The 26,166-nt window shown below is 41.5% G+C and overlaps 1 protein-coding gene across 1 annotated transcript in view; it reads right to left on the bottom strand.

Annotated features, from left to right (window-relative positions):
- The window catches only part of CNTNAP4 (contactin associated protein family member 4), a 1,879,337-nt gene that overhangs the window by 881,197 nt on the left and 971,974 nt on the right, over positions 1-26,166 (bottom strand). The window contains exon 5 of the mRNA XM_086961154.1: positions 15,554-15,757. Within this exon, the coding sequence (XP_086817280.1) occupies positions 15,554-15,757 (204 nt within the window). The remainder of the gene's footprint in view (positions 1-15,553; positions 15,758-26,166) is intronic.

Raw genomic sequence — 26,166 nt, 5'->3', positions numbered from 1 at the left:
TAACCCTTTCGATGCTGATGACGAGCTCAGCTCGTCATGATGCACAGTTGAGCTGTGCTGATGACGAGCTGAGCTCGTCATGAAACAAGTAAAATATCAATGTCCAGCACAGGAGGGGGAAAACGCCTAGCAGCCAAGGTGTTAAATACCGAATCATATCGATTCGGTATTTAAGAACTGGCAATCGGGATGTAGGTAATTTTACCGAATTAATTACCGAATCGGTATGATTCGGTAATTAATGAATCGGTATTTACCGATTCTGTAATTGCCATTGATTCCTATGGGAATGTCAATTACCGAATTGGTAAATACTGATTCGGTAAAATTACCGAATTTGTAAGGGGGACAGGGTGTCACTTTGACACCCTGTTGTACCCCTGAATCTGGCTTGTGTGCCATGTGGCACACATACATGCCCTTGGATGTGCATGTACACAGGAATTCGTTATTTACCATGACATAGTATGTCATGGTAAATAACAAATTCTTAAGGGCCGGTGGCACTGTTTTCAGTGCCACCTATATCACAAATTTTAAATTCAGTAAATTTACTGATTCGGTAATTTACAGAATCAGTAAATTTACTGATTCTGTAAATATACCGAATCGGTAAATTTAAGGCCCCCTACATCTCAATCACCAAATACCGGTCGGTAACGGCCGAAATCGGCCGTTACCGACCGGTATCTGGTGACCTACATCTGGCCTTGATAGGTAGTTTAACTGTAGTAAAATCTGGCATAATTAGCTTTCAATTTAATAACATGTTAAGTATCAGTAGCGGCTCCTCGAGGGAGTGCTGCGGGGAGGTGTGGCGTGCGGTAAGGGGCAGGGTGGTGGGTGGTAAACTCGGGCATACGGCCGAACGGAGGTAAGTAAATAAATAAATAAATAAAACAAATTACATTGCGCATGCTGCAATACCAAATGACAAGGAATACAGACTAAGGAATGTGACAAGACGCGATGGAAACATGTATGCCCTCATCTTAACTCCTTCGCTGCAGCGGCTATTCCGCCGCAGCGCTAACGGTCACGGGCGGGCGCGCGGCTCACCCGCGCTGGTGACAGAACCGTTCCGTCATGGCTCGCGGGTGAGCTGTGCTTGTGACGGAACGATTCCGTCACGGCCCCGCCCGCTTAATTAAACCCGCCACGCAGGCGCGAAATCAGCGCCGCGCAGGCGCGGCGGCCGGGCCATGACGGAACCGTTCCGTCACCAGCACAGCCCACCCGAGGGGCGTGACGGAACGGTTCCGTCAGCAACATCGAAGGTGTTAAATCAAAGGAATGATGCATCTTATACATTTATGCTGTTTACTTGAATTGCACAATGCAGCGAACATTTTGCCTCAGAGAGGTGTTGGACCTCCTTTCTTTCCTCAGTCTGTTTTTCTGATCTTCTTTTTGTTGTATTTAGGACTCTGGACACTTTATCACTGCTAATCAGTGCTAAAGTGCAAGTGCTCTTTCCTCTAAACATGGTATGATTGCTTTACAACTGTTTGGCATAGTTGATTTACTTATATGTCCATTGTACAGTGGTAAACCATATACCCAGAACCTATAAATTAAATGCTACTAGTGGGCAGTAGCATTGCTTGTACCACCAACCGAAGTAGCCTTTCAATCCTGTCTTAGGCCTGCCACCGCAGAGCCGGTGTGAGCAGTTTACTGCCACTTTAACTTGGCATATAAACTACTTGCCAAGCTTTAAACTCCCCTTTTATTATACATAGGCAACCCCTAAGGTAGGCCCTGGGTAGCCCCATGGAGAGGGTGCTGGGTAAGTAAAAGATGGGACATGTGACTTTATGTGTGGCATGTCCTGGTAGGGAGTTTTTTTTACTGCTGTGAGGACTACTATTCTCTAGCATTGGGAATTCTCTTATACACTTTTAAGTAGTAATTCCTGATCAAAACAGAGTGACATTGGCATGTTTAGTATGGTTAGAATAGTGATGATAAATCCAGCTCACTGGTGTAATTGAATTTTACATTATTATTTTAGAAATGCCACTTTTAGAAAGTGCAGAACGAACAGATGATGGAGGGAATGGTGAATTAATCAAAACTTTTAGAAAGTGGCCATTTCTCTGTGCTTATGACTCTGTGCTTTGTAGCCTGTCTTCAATACATGTCTTGGCTGGGTGACAGCTACATCTTGTGCATACTTTCTAGATAGACACAACACAGGAAGGGCTGGGTGTGACAGGGGATACATCGCGTTCATCTGCATACTGATAGTCTTCCTGGGCTGGTTGAAGTGGTTCAAACTTACATTTGAATAAGTTGTGTCCTGCCCTCACTAAAAGGGCTGATTTACCTCCAACTTATCGTCTGAAGCTAGGACTGGGCTGAAAAAGATTGTTGCACACTTCTAAGGGTTCCTTTGAAGTCACCCCTTGATCAAAGACATTTTTGAGTATAAGTACTGGGGTTCTGACCCCATGTTTTAAAACACTATGTGGAACTTGAAACCAGACGCAACTGGCTTTGCTATCTGCACATTGCCAGGAAGACAGGTTTACTGCCAGGAGGAACCACCATTTGGACTGCCGGCTTTGTTGTGCTGGCCTACTGCCTGCTAACTGTTGGACTGCAGGAGACACTGCCATTTTGCAAACCCGGCTTTATAAGCAGGCCTGCTGCTTGCTTTGTGCTCCAAGTGTTCTCTAAAGACTCACTGGCTTGTTTTCTGTTTTTGCAATTTCAGGGCCATAAAACATTGCATTCTAGCCCGTTGCAGTGGAACTCTGTCTCTTGTGAGTCTGGCAGCAGTGGCCTAACTTAGGAACCGTGACTATAGCTCCTTGTTCTGCATGCACCAGTCAGCATGTGGTGAGCACATCATTGCCATACAGCATGTGTAGAGTGCATTGTAGATATCTGAAGCGTGGGTGCTTGGTCAAGTCCTGCTAACCAGCACATGCTGGATACTCTATATATCGCCTATGAGAACTGGAGCTTCTCCCTCTATGAGGATAAAGTGCAACGTGAGGTCATCCTGAGATGCCCCGTGCCCCTCCCTGCTAACGGTGCTCTCATGGTAGGCTTTCTGTGTGAGAGAAGCGCCACCTTCCTGGTAATGCATTGTCCAGGAAACCAACCTGTCCCTAAAGCCATCACTCACAACACACGTCTGATTTGGTCAGAGGAGTTTCCTGACAGAAGAGTTCCTATTTAAAACCCCACCCAGGAAAACTCTTTCTAGCATAATGCTGACACCCAGGTCAGAAGCTACCTCTGAGGCACTTGGGCCACAAGGGTCTGTGTTTTGGCAGCTGCACCGCACGTTCGTAGGCAGCTGCCTTCGTATTCTGAATGCGGGGGACCGAAGGAGGTGACCCTGAGTGGTCGTGAAGTTTGTGCCTCCACCTTCTCCTCTTCGGATGGACTGTGGGAGCATGGTTTATACTCTGGTAGTGGGGTAAACCTCTGGAGAGAACCCAGACAATGAGGTATGGCTGTATTGAGAGGCAGAACTGCTTGAGGATTCAATCAGATTACCATATCACATGTAGCATGCAGTTGCTCCTGGGCGTTACATTTTGTTCAGGATTGCACTAGTTTTTACAAAGCTCATAGAATTTACTGCAACCAGCCTAATAGGAGTGAAATATGTGCTGTGTACTATGTTTTCGTGGTTATATCTCATGATTCATGTGTTTGTCTTTAAACAAGTCTGCATTACCTGCAAAGTATTTATGATGTATGTCTTTTTTAGCCCTGTAATGATCAGGATAACAAGAACAATCTGAATAATGGCATTATTTATCATGCATGTCAATTTTGGTCTTATTGGATGTATAATATAGAAGTCTATTTTTACATAATTCTGCGTGGAGTCTATTTTGTGGTGTATTCACTGTACTGCTGTGAGTGATTGTTGTACAAATGTTTTACACTTTGCGTCTGATGATAAGCCTGTCTGCTCTGCGCCAAACTACCAGGGGGTAAGCACAGGCTATCTTTGGTGTGTCATTGATTAGATTTGGGGCTGGAAAGAGAGAAATCATTTGAAACAGAGAAAATAATATTCTTGGCATATTGTTCAGGGGAGTGTTACAAAACACATTCTCCTAAGATCCCAGATTCTCCCTGTGTTCAGTCCAAGGAGGAGTGCTTTAAGCAAATTACAGTTGGTCAAGTGAAAGAACAAACACAGATAGTATGCAGACAGCCTTTCCAAAATGTATGCCAGAGGACAGTTGTGTATGCACCTATGTAGCAGACAGATGCATAGGAAAGGAATTTCAGTATCAGCTGTGACCCAATGTAAACATTCTCAGGGCACTTGAACATGACACGTAACATCATCTTGTGTCTTTAGTCCATCTAATGAATGACTCCAGAATGTATCGCTTTTTGCAAAAGGAACTTCTAACTTTGAGAAGACGTAGGTAAAGCTCATGGCAGATGTCAATCATTAGCTTTACCATTGGTTATGTTGCAATGAATCAAAGCTGAGGAGCAATGGCTCCATGATTATTTTACAAAAAGGGGGTGGTGATGAACAGAGTGTCTGAGTTAAACAGACCACTCTTACCCAGTCCAAAGATCAGGGCTTGATCCATCACCGTTATTTATCTCACTGCCCCATCCCAGCTCAGAACCTGGCTATATGCAAATCAGTCTGTCCCTGGCCCAGTGCATCATGGGAACAGGGCAGACTAAACTACCAAGCCAATTCTTCACCAGAAAGGAAACAAGCTACCGGGGACCGGTTTCTGGCATTTCAGCCTTCTTCGGCCCGGCTTGCTTGAATCCTGATGGAGCAGTGAGAAAGGGACTCATGTCTGAGTATACCCTGCCACACCTATAGTGGCCAAAAACGATTTACAAAAAGGGGGTGGTGATGAACAGAGTGTCTGAGTTAAACAGACCACTCTTACCCAGTCCAAAGATCAGGGCTTGATCCATCACCGTTATTTATCTCACTGCCCCATCCCAGCTCAGAACCTGGCTATATGCAAATCAGTCTGTCCCTGGCCCAGTGCATCATGGGAACAGGGCAGACTAAACTACCAAGCCAATTCTTCACCAGAAAGGAAACAAGCTACCGGGGACCGGTTTCTGGCATTTCAGCCTTCTTCGGCCCGGCTTGCTTGAATCCTGATGGAGCAGTGAGAAAGGGACTCATGTCTGAGTATACCCTGCCACACCTATAGTGGCCAAAAACGATTTACAAAAAGGGGGTGGTGATGAACAGAGTGTCTGAGTTAAACAGACCACTCTTACCCAGTCCAAAGATCAGGGCTTGATCCATCACCGTTATTTATCTCACTGCCCCATCCCAGCTCAGAACCTGGCTATATGCAAATCAGTCTGTCCCTGGCCCAGTGCATCATGGGAACAGGGCAGACTAAACTACCAAGCCAATTCTTCACCAGAAAGGAAACAAGCTACCGGGGACCGGTTTCTGGCATTTCAGCCTTCTTCGGCCCGGCTTGCTTGAATCCTGATGGAGCAGTGAGAAAGGGACTCATGTCTGAGTATACCCTGCCACACCTATAGTGGCCAAAAACGATTTACAAAAAGGGGGTGGTGATGAACAGAGTGTCTGAGTTAAACAGACCACTCTTACCCAGTCCAAAGATCAGGGCTTGATCCATCACCGTTATTTATCTCACTGCCCCATCCCAGCTCAGAACCTGGCTATATGCAAATCAGTCTGTCCCTGGCCCAGTGCATCATGGGAACAGGGCAGACTAAACTACCAAGCCAATTCTTCACCAGAAAGGAAACAAGCTACCGGGGACCGGTTTCTGGCATTTCAGCCTTCTTCGGCCCGGCTTGCTTGAATCCTGATGGAGCAGTGAGAAAGGGACTCATGTCTGAGTATACCCTGCCACACCTATAGTGGCCAAAAACGATTTACAAAAAGGGGGTGGTGATGAACAGAGTGTCTGAGTTAAACAGACCACTCTTACCCAGTCCAAAGATCAGGGCTTGATCCATCACCGTTATTTATCTCACTGCCCCATCCCAGCTCAGAACCTGGCTATATGCAAATCAGTCTGTCCCTGGCCCAGTGCATCATGGGAACAGGGCAGACTAAACTACCAAGCCAATTCTTCACCAGAAAGGAAACAAGCTACCGGGGACCGGTTTCTGGCATTTCAGCCTTCTTCGGCCCGGCTTGCTTGAATCCTGATGGAGCAGTGAGAAAGGGACTCATGTCTGAGTATACCCTGCCACACCTATAGTGGCCAAAAACGATTTACAAAAAGGGGGTGGTGATGAACAGAGTGTCTGAGTTAAACAGACCACTCTTACCCAGTCCAAAGATCAGGGCTTGATCCATCACCGTTATTTATCTCACTGCCCCATCCCAGCTCAGAACCTGGCTATATGCAAATCAGTCTGTCCCTGGCCCAGTGCATCATGGGAACAGGGCAGACTAAACTACCAAGCCAATTCTTCACCAGAAAGGAAACAAGCTACCGGGGACCGGTTTCTGGCATTTCAGCCTTCTTCGGCCCGGCTTGCTTGAATCCTGATGGAGCAGTGAGAAAGGGACTCATGTCTGAGTATACCCTGCCACACCTATAGTGGCCAAAAACGATTTACAAAAAGGGGGTGGTGATGAACAGAGTGTCTGAGTTAAACAGACCACTCTTACCCAGTCCAAAGATCAGGGCTTGATCCATCACCGTTATTTATCTCACTGCCCCATCCCAGCTCAGAACCTGGCTATATGCAAATCAGTCTGTCCCTGGCCCAGTGCATCATGGGAACAGGGCAGACTAAACTACCAAGCCAATTCTTCGCCAGAAAGGAAACAAGCTACCGGGGACCGGTTTCTGGCATTTCAGCCTTCTTCGGCCCGGCTTGCTTGAATCCTGATGGAGCAGTGAGAAAGGGACTCATGTCTGAGTATACCCTGCCACACCTATAGTGGCCAAAAACGATTTACAAAAAGGGGGTGGTGATGAACAGAGTGTCTGAGTTAAACAGACCACTCTTACCCAGTCCAAAGATCAGGGCTTGATCCATCACCGTTATTTATCTCACTGCCCCATCCCAGCTCAGAACCTGGCTATATGCAAATCAGTCTGTCCCTGGCCCAGTGCATCATGGGAACAGGGCAGACTAAACTACCAAGCCAATTCTTCACCAGAAAGGAAACAAGCTACCGGGGACCGGTTTCTGGCATTTCAGCCTTCTTCGGCCCGGCTTGCTTGAATCCTGATGGAGCAGTGAGAAAGGGACTCATGTCTGAGTATACCCTGCCACACCTATAGTGGCCAAAAACGATTTACAAAAAGGGGGTGGTGATGAACAGAGTGTCTGAGTTAAACAGACCACTCTTATCCAGTCCAAAGATCAGGGCTTGATCCATCACCGTTATTTATCTCACTGCCCCATCCCAGCTCAGAACCTGGCTATATGCAAATCAGTCTGTCCCTGGCCCAGTGCATCATGGGAACAGGGCAGACTAAACTACCAAGCCAATTCTTCACCAGAAAGGAAACAAGCTACCGGGGACCGGTTTCTGGCATTTCAGCCTTCTTCGGCCCGGCTTGCTTGAATCCTGATGGAGCAGTGAGAAAGGGACTCATGTCTGAGTATACCCTGCCACACCTATAGTGGCCAAAAACGATTTACAAAAAGGGGGTGGTGATGAACAGAGTGTCTGAGTTAAACAGACCACTCTTACCCAGTCCAAAGATCAGGGCTTGATCCATCACCGTTATTTATCTCACTGCCCCATCCCAGCTCAGAACCTGGCTATATGCAAATCAGTCTGTCCCTGGCCCAGTGCATCATGGGAACAGGGCAGACTAAACTACCAAGCCAATTCTTCACCAGAAAGGAAACAAGCTACCGGGGACCGGTTTCTGGCATTTCAGCCTTCTTCGGCCCGGCTTGCTTGAATCCTGATGGAGCTGGATCTAGCCCTGATCTCTTGACTGGGTGAGAGTATTCTGTTTAATTCAGAAACTCTGTCCCTCACCACCCCTTGTTGTAAATATCCATGATTATTTTAGACTTTCCAGCTAAAGCATGGCATTTTTAAAGACATAAGCAACTTAGACACTCTTGGATAAAGTTGTAACCAGGAAAACAACATTATCTTATCACTTGTATGGTTGGTTGTACCCCACTGCCTCATGGATATCGTAGTAGGCTACCTGTTTTATATCTACGATTGGTATAATGTATATTAATGGTGTGACTTATTCAATAGTAGTTTATACAGTTGCATTATGATTTGGGTATTACAAAATGTTTGGATTTTCTGATGCTCAAGAACAGATCGATCTTTATTGAATTTTGGACATCTAGACCATTGTGTATTTGCCGAATTCAGCTACATAATTTCAAAGTTTGCCTATCTTTAATGCAAAGAGTTACACCAGTGCAAGGCTTCATGAACCTGGGAATGCTAAGGAAAAAGAACAGACCTTGATAAGTCTAGAAAAAAAGTTCATAATGGTTGGACAGGCAATGCTAAATTAATTCAATGAAATATGTTTTGCAATTGGTGTTGAGCGAGGAACTTGGAGAGAAGGTGTTATATGGTCATGGATGCAGGCATTGATGCTGAGATGTAAAAACTCTATGGCAGCTGCATTCTGGACAATCTCTGGTCTAAGATGTATTTAGATGTGTGCCTCTTTGTAAAATCCAATGGAGTAAACAAAATGGGAGGATACAAAGGCAGTGGTACTGTGTCCTATTTTGGTGGATTTAAAGATTGTGGAGTGGAAAAGGTACCAAATCCTACAGGTAAGGATTTAAGTTTTAAAAGAATTTAGCTTTCTAGGGTTTGGAATGTTCCAGTAGTCTACTGCAAGAACACAGAACATGAGTCAATTTCCAATGTCAGGATGGTCTGAGTATCATTGATATAGTTGTATTAAGTGAGGCTGGAGTGCAGGGATTCTCTGGTGATGCACACAGGGATTGCGGTCATCCTAGGTAGACATACTGAGGATTCTGTACTCTGGCCAGGTTATAAACCTGTATGATACTCAGAGAACATGTTGTTTTTTGTTTTTAGAAAGGCTAGAACCTTATTGAGTGATGACTTTTCAGTGGGTGTGACAATGAAGGATGGGGATTTTGTTTCTAAAGAATGGTTTTGACATGTGATATCTTCATTTAACTATGAAAGTTGCCAAACAAAATGGAGGAATTGATCATTGTTTTGGATGTATACTCTGACACACTAATGAGTAGAATGTTCTTTTAGTACTTTTTGGTGCAGGAGAGTTGGTTGTGCTAGATTCTTTCATAAACAATTGCATGTTATTCTTCTTGATAGAACTGATTGATGGTGTGGAATATTGCTTTGAGGCTAGTAAACAGAGGGCCTGATTCACAAAGGGCCTCTGCACTCATGGAAAAGGCCCCGCACTCGCAGGTGAGTCTCTGCACTCAAGGGGGGTGGGGGGGTCTCCACATTGAGAATTCTCATGAGTAAAAGAAATGGGTAAAGTTGATAAGGATTATGGTTTAAGACTTTTGAAGTTAGTGCTTTTAATAGGTAAGATAGGTGAAGGGTGTGTGTGTGGGTGGGTGTTTGTGTGTGTTGGTGTGTGTATGTGTACATGTGTGAAAGAGGTAAAGATGTCAGATTGGATGGAGGGACAATTATCACCGTGACATGGAATAAGAGTTGAATTGAGACATCTTTTCCCCAAAACACCAGCTATAAGAGCCTGTGAAGGATGTGAGTAGAAAGGGAAAGGTGGGTGGTGAGAAACAAGAAGGTTGTCGAGAGTCAAATGTTGCCTTGGCACCTACTAAACTTACAACATAAAGAATAATTAAACTCTCTTGAATCTCTATTATTTATGAAGAAATCTGATAATGCCATAGGTCTGATATACTCGACCAATGATTGTGTCTGTCCCTTTCAAATGTATACAGATTTCCACCCAAAACCTTAAAACGTCTGATTTGTCATTAGCTACACTTTCAATCAGTCTCAGGGGGAATCCTAATTACCTTTGACCCAATTGAGGGGTTGACAGTGTGAAAACATAATACTGCTAAATGAAGCAGGAAATTGATTATAAAGAGAAGACTGTCAAGTATTGGGAGGTTAGATGTTACTACAAAGTAGATCCAGAAAAACTCAAGCTAAACCCCAACTGGGAACAGCACAAAAACAATTAAATGTATCCAAATAATTTGTAGTTCAGACAATTCTAACCCCCACATCTTGGAAATTAATGGAAACTGTACCACACCATGCACAAAGAAGTGGCTGTGTACCATTGTGTCAGGACGGACCTAATCACAGAAGACCTAGCAGAAGAACAATATAGTACTGTCCCAATATCTGCATATAATTAAAAATATTGACTAATTTAGGCATAAAGAAAGGAAATAAGCAGGCGGATAAGAGGAGTTTTACAAAGGACTATTATATTATTCAATGGGCAATAGGTAGGAGATAATCCTGTTAGGGGTAGTGTGACACCAACGTCAACTCACAGTTTTGATGAATAAAGAAATACTTCAAATACTACACCTCTAGTAAGTAGAGATGTCAAACAAGTGCACTGCACTTATTTTGGAATGTTACACTGAAAATGTGTCAAAATATCTTTCAGGTTATTCTCATATATCATCATCAATAAAACTTCATTTTGCCCAATTTGACCATAAAAGCATATATACACTAACATACATTTCATTTGGTTCATGGTTAAAACAACAAAAAGAAATACATTTGTCATATAGCATTGTATATATAACACACAACTGTAACCTTTAAACGATCAACATTACAATCAGTCCAAACTCACTGGCTACCTTGAAGTGTGTGTGCAGTATGTATATATAATTTACAATGTCGAGCTTGATAAACCCATGTTCTATCTCACAGGTCGGCCATTCAGGCCATTTTTGTTAGGTGCTTATATTTTTCAATTTAAAAGCTGTAAGCATTATCATGCACCCATGGACCACAATTCTTTGTTGACAGTCCTACGCATTAGGTCACTATACATCAAGTTAAAAATACATCACAAAATGATTAAAAGAGCACATAAAATTCATAAATAATACCTCAGATAAAAACAGTGTATCAAGGATTAACCAGTGTCTGTAGGGGTCAACTTCAAGAATACTCTGTGTGTGCACCACATGGAGAATAAAAAGCCTACTACTGAGAATGCTATAGCGAGGCTTGCATCATATTTCTGTATCCTGAAAGCCTCTGAGCAGTGCCTGGTTCCCAGGATTCTGCATATTTGGATCAACCATTGTTTTCTCGCTTTCTTATACCCAGGGCAGAAAAAAAACACATGGTATTCTGACTCTACTGCATTGTTACCGGCCGGACAACCCAGAGTTTGTAGGCCCAACCATTTGTTCGTAAAAGCGGGCCGTGGGAGTACCCCGTGCCTGAATTGTAAACATAGCTTCCTTGCGGCAACGGGCTTGATGTCGTCCAGTACCGACTCTAACCCGTACTGCTCTTTGATTTCCAGAAATACTACAGTAAGCTTGCCTATTGAATGGCTCCCCTGTAGTTGACATCAAAAAAGATTTAGAGTCCCTGTCTTAACAGTAGCAGGCTAGGATTGCTGAACCATTACTCATAAAAGGGGTTTGGTTTGGGAAGTAGGATAATTCTCCCTATCATCTTAACAATACAATTTAATAATACAAGCAAGGCAGAGTGGACAACTAACGCAAAGTAAATTAAACTCGTAAAATATACCAGGCAAACAATTTTTGTCAATTAAAAAATAATCATAAAATTTATTCTTCACCTCCCAACTGGGTTACATTCTAAAACATAATAAAAAACAATTTTAAAAACCACCAGCAGTGGTAATGCAATAAATATATGTACAGTCAACAGTGAAAACAGTCGACGCAGCGTTTCGGTGCTTTTTCAAACTTGACACCTTCTTCAGGACAATTACAACATTTGACTCCGTATCTGTGTTTCAAATGGGAAGAGCGTTTCAATTGCCTTCCAATATGTTGTGAGCTTCTCAGGTATTTACTATTTCTCGGGCTTCAATGTCAAAAGTAAGATATTCTGTGCGCACGGAGGGGCCACCGTTGATAGGAGGAATAGCTTGTATTGTTAAGATGATAGGGAGAATTATCCTACTTCCCAAACCAAACCCCTTTTATGAGTAATGGTTCAGCAATCCTAGCCTGCTATGGTTAAGACAGGGACTCTAAATCTTTTTTGATGTTAAGTTCCCCCTCCCTGTCATAAATTACAGGGGAACCTCCTTTTTTCTTTTACAAGTCCCCTGTAGTTGAGCCAGTTTGTCCTCCCAGTAACATTCCTTTAGCTCCTTCCTTGACACTGTGGGGCATGTTATTTATGGACTATCCCACAAATTACCCCATCCCATAGTCGAAAAAGTGTTCTGGCTAAAGGCCAGCCATGGTAGACTCCCCTTCCTGGGTGTACTCAATACCTCTTTTAGTATTTCCCTATGCCCAGACAGTTCTGGAGTGACCCACAAACATAGCCAAAATAAGAGAGGTCTGAGAGAAACTTCTTCCACAATTGACCTGACCCCCAAATCTAATTGAAGCGGTATGAGAGGGAAGCTGCGAGGAAGGTCAAATATTTCCCTGACAAAGGTGTTTTCAGCTTGTGTAAGACTGTCAGAATGACAGTGTCCCCATATTTCTGCCCCATATAAAGCAGCACCTCTTGCTTGAGCCTTGTATATTTCGAGTACCGGGCCCACAGGTTTACGGCTAGAATTCTGAAATACCTTAGTCAGGCCCCCCTTTGTCTGGGCTAGCTTCAAACATTTTTTTTTCATTTGTGCCCCCCAGTCCATGTCTTCTGTAATCATAATGCCGAGATACTCAAAGACAGATACACTCTCTCGGGGTCTGCTGTCCAAACACGGGTTTGGTTGAGTACTCTCGCCTGAGTTAAACACCATAATTTAGTTTTTGTAGGTAAACCTCAAGCCCCCTTTCCTTACAGAAGACATCAAATTTGTTGAGAACCGTCTGTATACCCATAGCAGTTTTTGAAAGTAACAGGGTGTCGTCGGCAAACATCATGGCCGGGATTTTACGGGTCGCCAACTTAGGTGCATCTGTGTCTTTCTCTGCATTTTAAAATTCAACTAACATATTTATAAAAAGACAAAAAAGGGTTGGGCCAAGAACACATCCCTGGTGGACACCTCTATCTACAGGGATGGGTGTGGTGAGTTCCCTGTGTTCACCAAACCTTAATTGTGCGAAATTCCCTTCATGTAACTGCCTCCGAATTCGGCACAAGTACACGGGACCCCCATTTCCAGTAGGGTTGCCCACAACTTATCTCTTGGCACCAGATCGAATACAGATTTTCAGTCCACAAATATTAAATAGAGGCTGCCACCCTCAATACACACAGTCTTCCAGTGTAATAATTGTAGCCTAAAAATCTGATCCAATGTGGACATTTTTTCTCCAAACCCTGCTTGGAACGGGCTGAGAACATTGTGCTCCTTCATCCAGCTCTGTAAGCTACATTACAGCACACGGGCAAAAATGTGTTTGACTAATGTCAATGAGGTTTATGGGCCTGTAATTTGTGGAAAGCACAGGAGAACCCTTTTTGTAAACTGGGATGATTTCCACAACAGCCCAGGTAGCAGGGATTGCCATCCCTTGAAGACGGCATTAAATAGAGTCCAAAAATATGGTACCCAGATAGGACTGTAAAAACATTATATTATTCAATGTGAAATAAGTGAAAAATATGATTTTGGGCGATAATCCTGTTGGGGATAATGTAACACCAGCATCAACTCGTAGTTTTGATGAACAAAGAAATACTTCAAATACTACATCCCTAGTAAGTAAAGATGTGGGAACATCTAACAAGTGTACAGTGTGGTCTTCATGACTGTGGTACACTGATCACTTAACTCTTCCATTAAATGAATTAAGATAACCACATCTAAATGTCATTATATCATGCTTTTTGAACCTCCATGCAGCTGTGTGGAATTTGCTTGCCCAATTAAAATGTCTAGCTGCATCCTCTACACTAAAGCAAACTACCACTCACACCTTAGCTACTGGTCCTAGAGAAAATGTAAACTGTATTGTGTTTTGATAACTGCCACACCAAGCTGGGGCATGCCATTAACATTTAAGAGCCAGGGTCAAATGTTGTTTCTGGCATCTAGGGGTAAATTGTCTGATGGAGAGGCCATTTTAATGGTGAGAAGTGGGGTTTGTACTTTTTTAACACACTTTCAAATAGGCGCACTGCACTTATTTCGGATTGTTACAGTAAAAATGTATGAATATGTGTTTCTGGTTATTCGCATATATTCTTCTCTAGCCATAAAACAATATTTAAAACTAAATTAATAGAATAAACATTGCGAAATGTATTATCTGTAAAAAAGATGATTCTATAATGTGATTTTAATTTGATTTGTGGTAGGGTGTCAACAGCTATAGAATTTCCACTAAATTCCTCTAAGAAAGGATCTACATACTAATGTAAGTTGATATTCTCTATATTAAGCGTAACCCTCTAAAACAGGTTATTTGGAACAATGTTAATTCATCTAAATGTAATGTTATTACTCTGAATTGGAGACACAACTGTGATAGGTTTTTGTGCATTTCAATGTCCTTCATGGATGAGAGGACACATTTTGTGCAAAACAAAATTACACAAAAACACAGCGTTGTGATTGGTAAGTACCCAGGCTCCCTCTGGGCCAATCACAATTCTACAATGCAGTGTTCTGTTTTGTCTGAGCGCCGCGGTTCAGTGCTCATACTGGGAATGGAAGCCTGGGCATGTTCTCCATCAGGGTGTAATACAACCTGGGAAGAGAACATGCAAAGTGAGGATGAATGTTTGGCAGGCGCCAGAAGGCCAGCCAAACATTCATGCGCACTGAAGAGGGTGCCACCACACCTGCCCCCTGCACAGCCTAGCCCTGCCACACAAAACTGCCCCAACACAGAAAAATAAACTGACAATTTTCTGTGCTGAAAGGCAGTAGGATGACCTCCTCCGCCTTAGCGGAGGAGCTGCCCACTATTGTAACAAAAGCCTCCTCGGCCCCTGCAGTGCAGGGTACCCCCTCAGCAAAAGTGATAGGTAGTGGGCTGGGGAGGGACGGGACCCTCCATGTACTTTGCAGGGGGACCCCCTCAAAATGTGTTATTCCACTTGAGTCGCCCCTGTCATTTTCCTACGTCTCCCATTGGTACCTCCCACATTTACACCTACATTGTATTCTTACCTGTGAGGAGATCGCTGCCATGTTGTTGGAGATTTCCACATAGAAAAGATAGAAGGCACGGAGGTCTCCATAATTCTACTGTAGTACTTCTTCGCGTACTACAGAATGCTTTTGTGATTAGTCCCCATAAAGTGCAATTTATGACAACATTCCTTGAAAAATGGATCTGTGAATTATAATGTGGAATTTTCTAATTGTTTCGTATCGCATTTTGGTACACTTGAGGATTTTGAAACATGCCCTTTTTAACGTAAGCCGTTTTCAGTTCATTAGTAAGCCATTTTGTAACACAATTCAGCATAACAACAGGGTGAAAATTGAACTGCCATAGTTACCTATGTTGATGATTAAAGAAAGAGTGCCTTGTATAAGCAGCAGTGTCATGTGGTCTCCATTCTGCCCTTCTCCCTGAAGTAATATCCCATCACGATGCATTGTTTTAAACTTCAACGATATCACATCTTTCGTGGGACTCATGGGTTTCTGATTAAATCGATAGAGGAGGCAGCTCTGTCCATCAAAATATGCAATGTCAGACCCTAGAAATTGAAGAATAAAAATATGATTACTTGAAAATAAAATGCCTCACACTCTTTCCCGACATTTAAGAGAAGCTATTAAAAAGCACATTTCGGTATTATACAGTGCCTTGTTATCAGCGGGTAGAAACTGTGAGGTAGTCTATTCTCCAGCAGACTTTCTGCAGCACATTAAATGTATTGCTGGAAAGACATCTTGGTTAAATCAGAGGTCAATGGAATAGCCTGTTTAGAGTGAGGAAGAAATCAAACTCTTTCTGTGCCTGATAGATAACGTAAATAGTGCTATAGCAGGGCAGAGAGGTTTGTATAATTTCTCAATTTCTAACTCTATATACAACTTAACAGTTTCATTGGGGAACACTATTTTTCGATATCAGGGTGACTTCTGCTTTAATAAAATGCACCTGCTGCCACGTGAGGAGAACGGCTATTTATTTTCAAGGTCAAGCGCATCCATTTTTCTTAGAAAAAAACAATTGCGATTTTAGCCCAAATAATCTCAAATCATGCCAGTCCAAATCAATTTTAGATTGAAGCCAAGATTGATAACTCAATGCAGGGCTAAAAGAACATTTTTCACTTCACAAAGACAGGTAAGATGTAATAATAGCCACTGAAAACAGCATTTATGACTAGAATGAAGATGTATGTTATGTTATGAATTTTTTTATAGAGTGTTCGCTTGCCCAAAAAGGTGTGGGATAATTTAATAAAATTGGCAATAATCTCGTTTTTTACTTTACTCATTATTATTGAAATAATCAACGTAAACACTATGGGGCAGATTTATGTTAACTGGCGCATCCCCAGGGATGCGCCAGTTAACGTGCGCCACAGTGCGCCACAGGTCCCCCACCCATGGTGCGCCGCATTTATAATGCGTCGCACCATGGTGCAAAAACGGCACAGATGCGTCACGCATCTGTGCCGGAAATGTGGCGCATTGCTGGAGTTGCGTCTCAAGCGCGACGCAGCTCCAGCAAGGCTCGGGGTACACCATCTGCATAATGCTACGTCAAGACCTACGCCTGCTTCAAGCAGGCGCAGGGTTTTGACGCAGCATTGCCCTGAAAGTGACTGAGTGAAATCTCATAGATTTCACTCAGCCACTTTCAGGAGGCGTTCCTGCGCAGGAACGCCCCCCCCCCCCTGCGCAGGAACGCCTCCTTATGGCGCTGTGCTTTACAACGTGACGCATCTCCTAGATGCGTCACGTTGTAAATAGGGCGCATTGTTTGCGCCGCAGTTGCGTCAAATAAAGTGACGCAATTGCAGCGCAAAGAGGCGCAACGGCCTCATAAATCTGCCTCAATGTAATTATTATTACAGCTTCAATTCAAGCTGAACGAGATACCGGGAGCGTTGCAATCAGAAAAATATGCATGCACACTTCTTGTCTTGTGCTTTAAATGAAGTAACACTCCTAGTGTGCGTTCACCTAGTGGGCGTATTTTTAAGAGAAGCTTCAGTCGCCTATGTTTTTTAATATATAAATAAATATATATTGCTCTGCTACAATGATGTTAAACAATGAATAAACATTACGCACACACTGTAAAAACAACATACTCTCATAAGTTAAATAGAAATGGAGGAGATGTGCTGTGCTGGGTAATAACAAAACCCGGTGTCAACGAAAATGATGAATTGCGTGTTTACTTTGCAATAAACCTCCACCGGCTCTGGAGAGTCACAGACAGTATTTTGCACAGTCACGTGTGTGACAATCCTATTACCTCAGACATTTCTCGTTCCTCCGAAATGCAGCGATAGTACTTCTTTTATTAGTGGCAATAACTTCGGTTGTATTTTAGCCATAAGTGGTGAAAAATGTTCTAGCTCCGGGAATGCTAATGCTCAGAAGCTTCAAGTTATTTGAAACTGTAAATGTAACTGTCGGCGTCGCCTGCGTGGAGGTGTTGGTTGTGGCAACTAACGGATCGAGTTTTGACTTGTGCAAATCTGGCACCACATAATCTTTAATGTTGGCTAAACCACTTAATCTCTTCCTTCCCCCGCTACAGCCATTCACCTCTTCATAATTATAGACTGTTTAACATTTCATTAGATTATTTTGAATTTGTCTTAAGGAGTTGAAACAGAGAAGCTTTGCCCTTCCCCTGCTACGAGCCAGTTGAAGGAAACGGGAAAAATACAATTATAATAAATTGGTTTTATTATCATTTTATTTTTCCCATTACCCACTAGAGTCAGCCGGGTCTACGCAGGCGGAGGTTGGCTGTTGTCACAGCCAGCAAGAGAGGAGTTGTGCACACTGTAAGTGTGACTGACGGTTTGTGTTGTCATCTTATGCTGGCCAAACCTTCATGGGCACTTAGGTTTCTCCAGCCCAGCAGTGTTGCATAGTTCGGTTGAAGAAACAGCACAGACTCCCAGGTACTGTCTGAGTGAGTGGCAAACCAAGCCGCCCAGACCAATCCTGGTGCTGCTCTCATTCTATTGAGAAAAGCACAAAAAACACAGTTGATGGACAGAATGTAGAACAATGCCACACATTCACCCCAGTACAAGGATCTGGGCCTAAATCCATCGTTTTTTTTGCACTCCACACCACCCTGGGTTAGACACTGGCTATATGCAAATCAGCTCTGACCCTGTGCCTCATGGGAACAGTCCAGTCCGAACTACCAAGCCATGTCTTTCCCAGACCGGAATCAAGCATCCAAGGACCGGTTTCTGGCTATCAGCCTTCATCAGCCTGGATAGCTTGACTCCAGTAGTGTGGAGAGCCTGGGACTCATGTCTGAGTATACCCAGCACACTCGTGGTGAAAATTGCAAAAAACACAGTTGATGGACATAATGTAGAACAATGTCATACATTCACCCCAGTACAAGGATCTGGGCCTAAATCCATCGTTTTTTTGCACTCCACACCACCCTGGGTTAGACACTGGCTATATGCAAATCAGCTCTGACCCTGTGCCTCATCCTAGTCCGAACTACCAAGCCATGTCTTTCCCAGACCGGAATCAAGCATCCAAGGACCGGTTTCTGGCTATCAGCCTTCATCAGCCTGGATAGCTTGACTTGAAACCGGTCCTTGGATGCTTGATTCCGGTCTAGGAAAGACATGGCTTGGTAGTTCGGGCAGGACTGTTCCCATGAGGCACAGGGTCAAGGCTGATTTGCATATAGCCATTGTCTGACCTAGGGTGGTGTGGAGTGTAAAAAAACGATGGATTTAGGCCCAGATCTTTGAATAGGAAATGGAAGAATAAGTTCAAGAGAAAGGCACAAACAACAGTCTTAGGGCCATATGTATCAACAACCTGATTTGCGATTCTCAAATAGCGATTTTTTAGAAATTCTTATTTGAGAATCGCAAATAGGGATGTATTTACAAAATCGCATTTTTTTTGCGATTTCTTAGTATTCCTTAATTGCGATTAGCAAATTCTGAATCGCAATTAAGGATCACTTTCCCTTTCATTTCTTTGGGCCAGGAGGCCTATAGGACTGAATGGGAAGTTATTCTCAATTTGCGATTCGCAATGTGAGAATCGCAAATTGAGAATAATTTCAAGGGTGCAGGGGTGTCCAAAGGACACCATGTTGCACCCCTGAAATACGCATGGGTGCACATGTGGTGCACATACATGCCCTAAGGGCATGTATGTGCTTCACATTGCACTTTGAAAAATGCGAGAAAGTGCATGTTTTAAAGGAATTCGCTAATTACCACCAACTTGAAGTTGGTGGTAATTTGCGATTCCTTACGGCCAATTTGCATTTTTTATGCTTCTTACATTGCATTTAAAGAATTGCAAAATTTGGGCTTCCTTAAATGCAATCGCAAAATAAGGAATTGCAAATTTTGCGATTCAATATTTTGCATGCAGATTTCTTCGATACATTCCATTTAGCACTAATGCGTTCAGATACGCCAAAATTCAGCGAATTTCGGCGTTTGCGAAAGCATTAGTGCTTGATACATATGGCCCTTTCTTCAAAAGATAATCTATAATTTTTGGCAGCATTAAGTTCCAATAAGGTTTTACCCTCACCAGACTTGTCCATGAATTAGGTTGTAAATGTTTTCTTTCTGTACTTATAAGCATTTCAGGACACCGTGGGCCTGATTCACTAACCTTTTTTGTTTGGGTAGTTGTTTCCTACTCCAGACATAGTTGCAATTTTTTTATACATTTCTGAAAGCAACAGGCTTACTCAAACAAATAAAGTCAGTGTATGAGATCTGTGGACTAGTATGTCTTGATGCTGAAAAATTCATGAGTTATAAACACAGATGGGATAAAGAGAGAAAACTCGAGATGAGCATGTAGAAAGTATCATCAATGTTTTGTTGATCATACGCTTATCACAGCTGCAACTCATTAGGCAAACATAACATAAGGTATCATTTATACCTGAATATGACAGCAAATATTGGTTTGGTACATTAGCCTGTCATTTAAAGAAAGAGAATGATCATAGAGTTTGGGGTGATCTACTCTCTTGGGAAGTAAGGGATCAGTGGCTGTTAAAATGGGGTTTCTAGTTGGGTAGGGTAAACACCTAAGCCAGAAAGAATCCACCACTCTAGTCAGGATAAGGTAGTTACACTCCCACGATAACCTCTGCTCACCCCCTTGGTAGCTTGGCAGAGCAGTCAGGCTTATCCCAGAGGCAATGTATTAAGCATTTGCGCAACACACACACACACTCACCAGTGACACACTAGGCACACCACAAAAGAGACTCCGCACAAACTTATATAAAAATATCCTTTGTATTATACATCAAACACATATTAAACTACAACCACATCATTCACTGTGCCAACTAGTCAGTGGTGATATTCACATAGAGCATCGATCACTTAGCCATAAGTTAACAGTCATGATGTCACAGATGAAAAATCACTTTGCCAACTAGGCAATAGCCACAACATTACATTTGGCGCAATAAAGCAAATACTTATCAGTTGCACTGTTGTTCATACAAACATCATGAAAACCACATTACTATACATATTCCACCTTCACATTACATGGTCCTCGCTTTCCTGATTATGCAAGGCACCAAAACCACATTCATTAGAATTTCTGGGCATGAAACGCAGTTGGGTTAGGGCGCAAACCTCACTCAATATCACAAGTGCCACCTGCGCTACAAAGGTACCGCCATAAGCATATGGGTACAGTGGTGCACAGTCTAAATACCGATTCCCAAATTTGCACCCACAGTAATATCGAGTTGGAAATATCGAAGGTAAAGAATATCGGGGTCAAGAATATCGTTGGACAGAATATCGACCCTACGGTAAGTCATATCGAATGTTATTATATCGATGTAAGTAATATCGAAGTTAGTAATATCGATATCAAATATATCAGTGTTACTAATCTCGATGTTACTAATATTGATATTTGTATTATTGTTATATATTTTATTATGTATTTAATATGTATGTGTTATATGTTTTTTGTAAAGTATTTTACTGGTTTTAAAATATATGTATACAATTTGTATATGTTAATAATGTTATTTTAAAGTCAATTTTGTGTTTTAGTACCAGAGCGGGTTTTGGGTTTATAGAGGAGTAGAGTGGAAAGTAATTTAATTATACTAAATTAATTATTAAGTTTTAGGAATTATATATTTTTTTAATTAATTTTTGCGTTTAAGTTCTGTAGCGGGTTGTGGGTTTATAGGGGAATTGGGTGGGAAGTAATTTAATTGTAATTAAATAATGGATTATTTTTATTTATTGGTATTGATATTTATTTTTTTGATTAATTAATTGGTAATACATTTTTTTTACTTTGTAATTATTTTTTGAATTGGTAATTAATGTTTTAATGGGCAATCAATTTTTTGAATTGATAATTCATGTTTTAAACTGGTAATTCATGTTTTTAATTGCCAATTATTAATTTTAGTTGGTAATTAATTTTTAATAATTGGAAATTATGTTTTATTAATTGGTAACTAATGTATAATAAAAAGAATTTCTTGGTATACAAAATCATTTTATTGTTTCATATTTTCAAATTGTTAATCCATTTTTAATAATTATTATGTTTTTGTTATGAAAAATATGTTATTGTTCAATATTCATTATTTGGTAATTAGTAATAATTAATAATATTTACTGGTATTTATTGTTAATTTATTGTTAATTAATTATTTAAATGTAATTATGTTTTTAATAATTATTAATGTGTATTTGAAAATGAAGTAGAGTTATTTAAAAATTAAATTAATAATTATTTTAAATACAAAAAGTATTTATAAGTATGTTATAATTAACTTTCACGCTATCCAACACTTTCTCTACTGTTGCACTCTCTGGAGTTGGAATAATTATTTTTACCCCCACGCTATCCAACGCTTTCCCTACTGTTGCACTCTCTGGAGTTCGAATAGTAATTTTTACCCCTACGCTATCCAACACTTTCCCTACTGTTGCACTCTCTGGAGTTGGAATAGTAAATTTTACCCCTACGCTATCCAAAGCTTCCCCTACTGTTGCACTTTCTGAAGTGGGAATAGTAATTTTTACCTCTACGCTATCCAAATCTTTCCCTACTGTTGCACTCTCTGGAGTTGGAATTGTAATTTTTACTCCTATGCTATCCAACGCTTTCCCTACTGTTTCACTCTCTGGAGTGGGAATAGTAATTTTTATCCCTACGCTATCCAACGTTTTCTTTACTGTCGCACTCTCTGGAGTGGGAATAGTAATTTTTACCTCTATGCTATCCAAAGCTTTCCCTACTTGTTGCACTCTTTGGAGTTGGAATAGTAATTTTTACCCCTACGCTGACAACGCTTTCCCTACTGTTGCACTCACTGGAGTTGGAATAGGAATTTTTACCTCTACGCTATCCAACGCTTTACCTACTGTTGCACTCTCTAGAGTGGGAATAGTAACTTTTACCCCTACGCTATCCAATGTTTTCGCTACTGTTGCACTCTCTGGAGTTGGAATAGTGATTTTTACCCCTACGCTATCCAACGCTTTTCCTACTGTTGCATTCTCTGGAGTAGGATTAGTCATTTTTACCCCTATGCTATCCAACGCTTTCCCTACTGTTGCTTTTTCTATAGTGGGAATAGTAATTTTAAGCCCTAGACTATCCAACATTTTCATTACTGTAGTTTTTTTTTAACTTTGAATAGTAGTTTTATTTCTTTAGCTATTTAATATTTTTTGTCTTATTTTAGATAATGTAGTATATAATTTATTTTCAAAATATTGAAAGTATATTTAATTTTTTTAATGTATTAAACATAAGTATTTACTTTTTATTTATGTTATTGTTTTATGTGTGTAGATGTATTTGTAATTTATAATATTTTTTAATAATTTATAAGTTAGTAAAATAATTATTAAAACTTATTATTAAGCAAGTATATATTATATATTTTATATATATGTTTAATGTTTTATTATTTTATATGTATTATTCATTAATTTTAAACATTATGACATATTTTTAACTATGTTTATTTAATTTATAAGTATTATTTACTTTATTTTACACATTTTTTTAAAACAATATTTTTAATTACGATATTTTTAACATCAATATTTTTTCGATATTTTTCTACTTACCATGTTGTAGAAAGGATGTCGATATTCTTGCCTTCGATATTCCAGCGTCGAGATTTCTGTAGGTCGATATTTTCTAGGTCAATATTCTGTCAGTGATTCAGGTACAGTAGCCCTGCACCTCTATTATAATGTAGGCGGTAGTGGGAGCCCAAGTGTGGCGACAGAAGCACCTGCCCACCTATCCCAGGAACTATGGTGCTTTTGTTGGTGGGCCAAAACAGCACTCTTTTCTAACTACGACCACGTGAGACCAGAGAGGCAGTTGCGGCCCTTCGGCCCCCACTGCAGGGATGACGGGAGATTTCACCGGTTCCCCCGCAAGTGTATTCCTTGGGGAGCACAGCTGCCAGCAAATGTGCGGTGCGGCTGCCAGCCCCAGAAATGAGAAAATGAGGCAACCGGTGAAAACAAAATCAGCCCAGTGTGTTGCGGTTGTTGGCTCAAAATGTAATTGTTCTCTTTGTGGCCAGGGTCTGTGAACGCAGTCCTGTCCTCCCTGGTGCAGCATGACCACAGGGGGCAGAGACAGAATTGTGAAAAAGGAGACACAGCGTATTCAGGTGCAAGCGTAACTCCTCCCACCACTCTGAATTCAGACCAGGTCTATTCAGTCTTGCGATGAGTAAGGCAGGCAGGACAAGGCTCAACCCCCCTACCAATGACTGTCTAGAGTGAATGCACATCCATGCTCCTGTCACTCAAACACCAGACGCTGAATAGACAAACAGCCAGATGCACACAGAATAGTAAAGTTAGAAAATGCCTCACATGGAAGGAAAGGGAAGGTTTGGGCCTGGCAAGTGGGTGCACTTGCCAGGGCAATATGGCAGTTTACAACTGGGCATGCAGACTCTACAGTGGTAGGCCTGAGACACATTTACAGGGCTACTCATGTGGGTGGCACAATAAGTCCTGCAAGCCCAGTAGTAGCATTTGATTTACAGGCCCTGGCACACACTGTGCACTTTACTAGGGACTTACAAGTAAATCAAATATGCCAATCATGGATAACCAATCTTTGCCACAATTTGTGCAGACAGCATATGCACTTTAACACTAATCAGCAGTGGAAATGTTCTCAGAATCCTATGGCCAATGAAAACAGGGCCAGAAAAATAGGAGGCAAAAGTAAAAAAGTATGGGGATAAACTTGTCAAAAGAGCTAGGTCTAACAGAGGCCTATAGCTATTTCAACTTGAGATTCTGTTGAACTTTTTTCTGAATTTTGCTTGTACCAAATCATACCCTACACATACAGACAGGAGATTGTGTATACCAAATCACAGTAGGATGTCATTACCTGGATTCAATGACTATAATTAGGTCAAAGAAGAGCTTTACCAAAAGCAATCTGTGCTAATGTATTCCTTTTTTTCCTATGAGGAACAAGGTGTAAAACTAAACGTTCTGTAAAGTCTGCCAAATATTCTGTGAAGTGTGCAGAACCGATGTACAAGAAAGCTTATACTTGAGGTAAGGGGTTAATTTTTTGGAAGGAAGTATCCACAGTGACACATATAGATGTTAAATATCATTACTTTGAAGTTTGTCAGTTCTCTGTCTCTACTTACAGATGGAAATGTGTGAGGCATCCCTATTATCACTGACTCAGGGGAGTCTTTGCCAGAGGTAAGGTGTTAAGAGATTGATTTCTGTTTTTATAGGCATACTGGAGCTGTAATGACCGCTCCTCTGCTCATCCGAAATAGCTGTCATCAGTGCACCAGGAGCAGTTTCTGCAAAAATGCTGTGAAGGGTGGCTGAAATGTCTTAGGGCCTACCCTGCTTTGATTTTGTTTCACAAAACAAAATGCCAACTTTTGGGGATTACACTAATTGTAACTGCCTGTGACCCCCATACCATGACCCGGTTGGGAAAGTGTTATAGAAAACCTATGCTAAACAGAGCAGGCCTTTCGACGCTCCCTGTAGCAGATGGCCACTCTGTTTCTTAGGATTGAACAAATTGAGGCTCTGCTGTCCAAAACAAAGTGATTCCTCTGCCCTTAAATGTGGCAAGGGATCATGAGTGTAACTGATGAGGCATATTTGCAGGACGATTTTCATCAACCACACTCAAAATCATGCCCTAATCCACCAATTTAGACTCATCAAACATGTAGTTATATATGTGATAACTTTTACAAAAGTCATTTTAACAATGTAGGCAATAAACACCCAATATGATCCGTTTTTTTCTCCATATATGGAGCAAAAGGTATCTTTCTATGCATTACCTAAGAGATGTTAATTAAAACAGATTTTAATTCGGAATTTCACTTTTAAAGGACTACTAGTTGCTAATGTTAGTTAGGGATAAGGTATGTTATGCCCAAATTAGTTTTTAGAGGCAAGCAGACAATCAAAGTAAGAGTTCCACGCTCAGCAATTGTGCATATCTTTTTTATGCACTTGCAAGGAGGCATTTAAAAAAATCCTCTTCAAGTGGACACCTAGCATATGCTGCTGCATATATGTATTTAAGCACACTTTATGTTGCAGGTTTTGCTTCAAATATACATGGAGAAAGCTTGTTTGTAGGCTTACATTTGGAATCATATTTTTTGCTCTTTTTGTGCTGCTTGTATGTTCTGTTTGCACATTGCAGGCGACTTACAGAAGGGTCAGATATGTTAATGTGGTTTTTATAAATTGCAAATGCAGTTGGGAGCTGTTTAGTAGTCTCCAACAGCTCAGAGTTCATTGTTCTTCACCAAAGCTTTTTCTGCTGATACTCTCTTACCTCTACTTACCACTGTCAATCCCTCCCTCACTCAAGAAACCTTCCCCTTTCGAAACAGGCCAGATACTCCCACTCCTTA

The sequence above is a fragment of the Lissotriton vulgaris genome, chromosome 3_1 (genome assembly GCF_964263255.1).
Source record: "Lissotriton vulgaris chromosome 3_1, aLisVul1.2, whole genome shotgun sequence".
NCBI lineage: Eukaryota > Metazoa > Chordata > Amphibia > Caudata > Salamandridae > Lissotriton > Lissotriton vulgaris.
The sequence above is the reverse complement of the archived record's forward strand: the minus strand, read 5'-3'. Positions and strand labels throughout refer to the sequence as shown.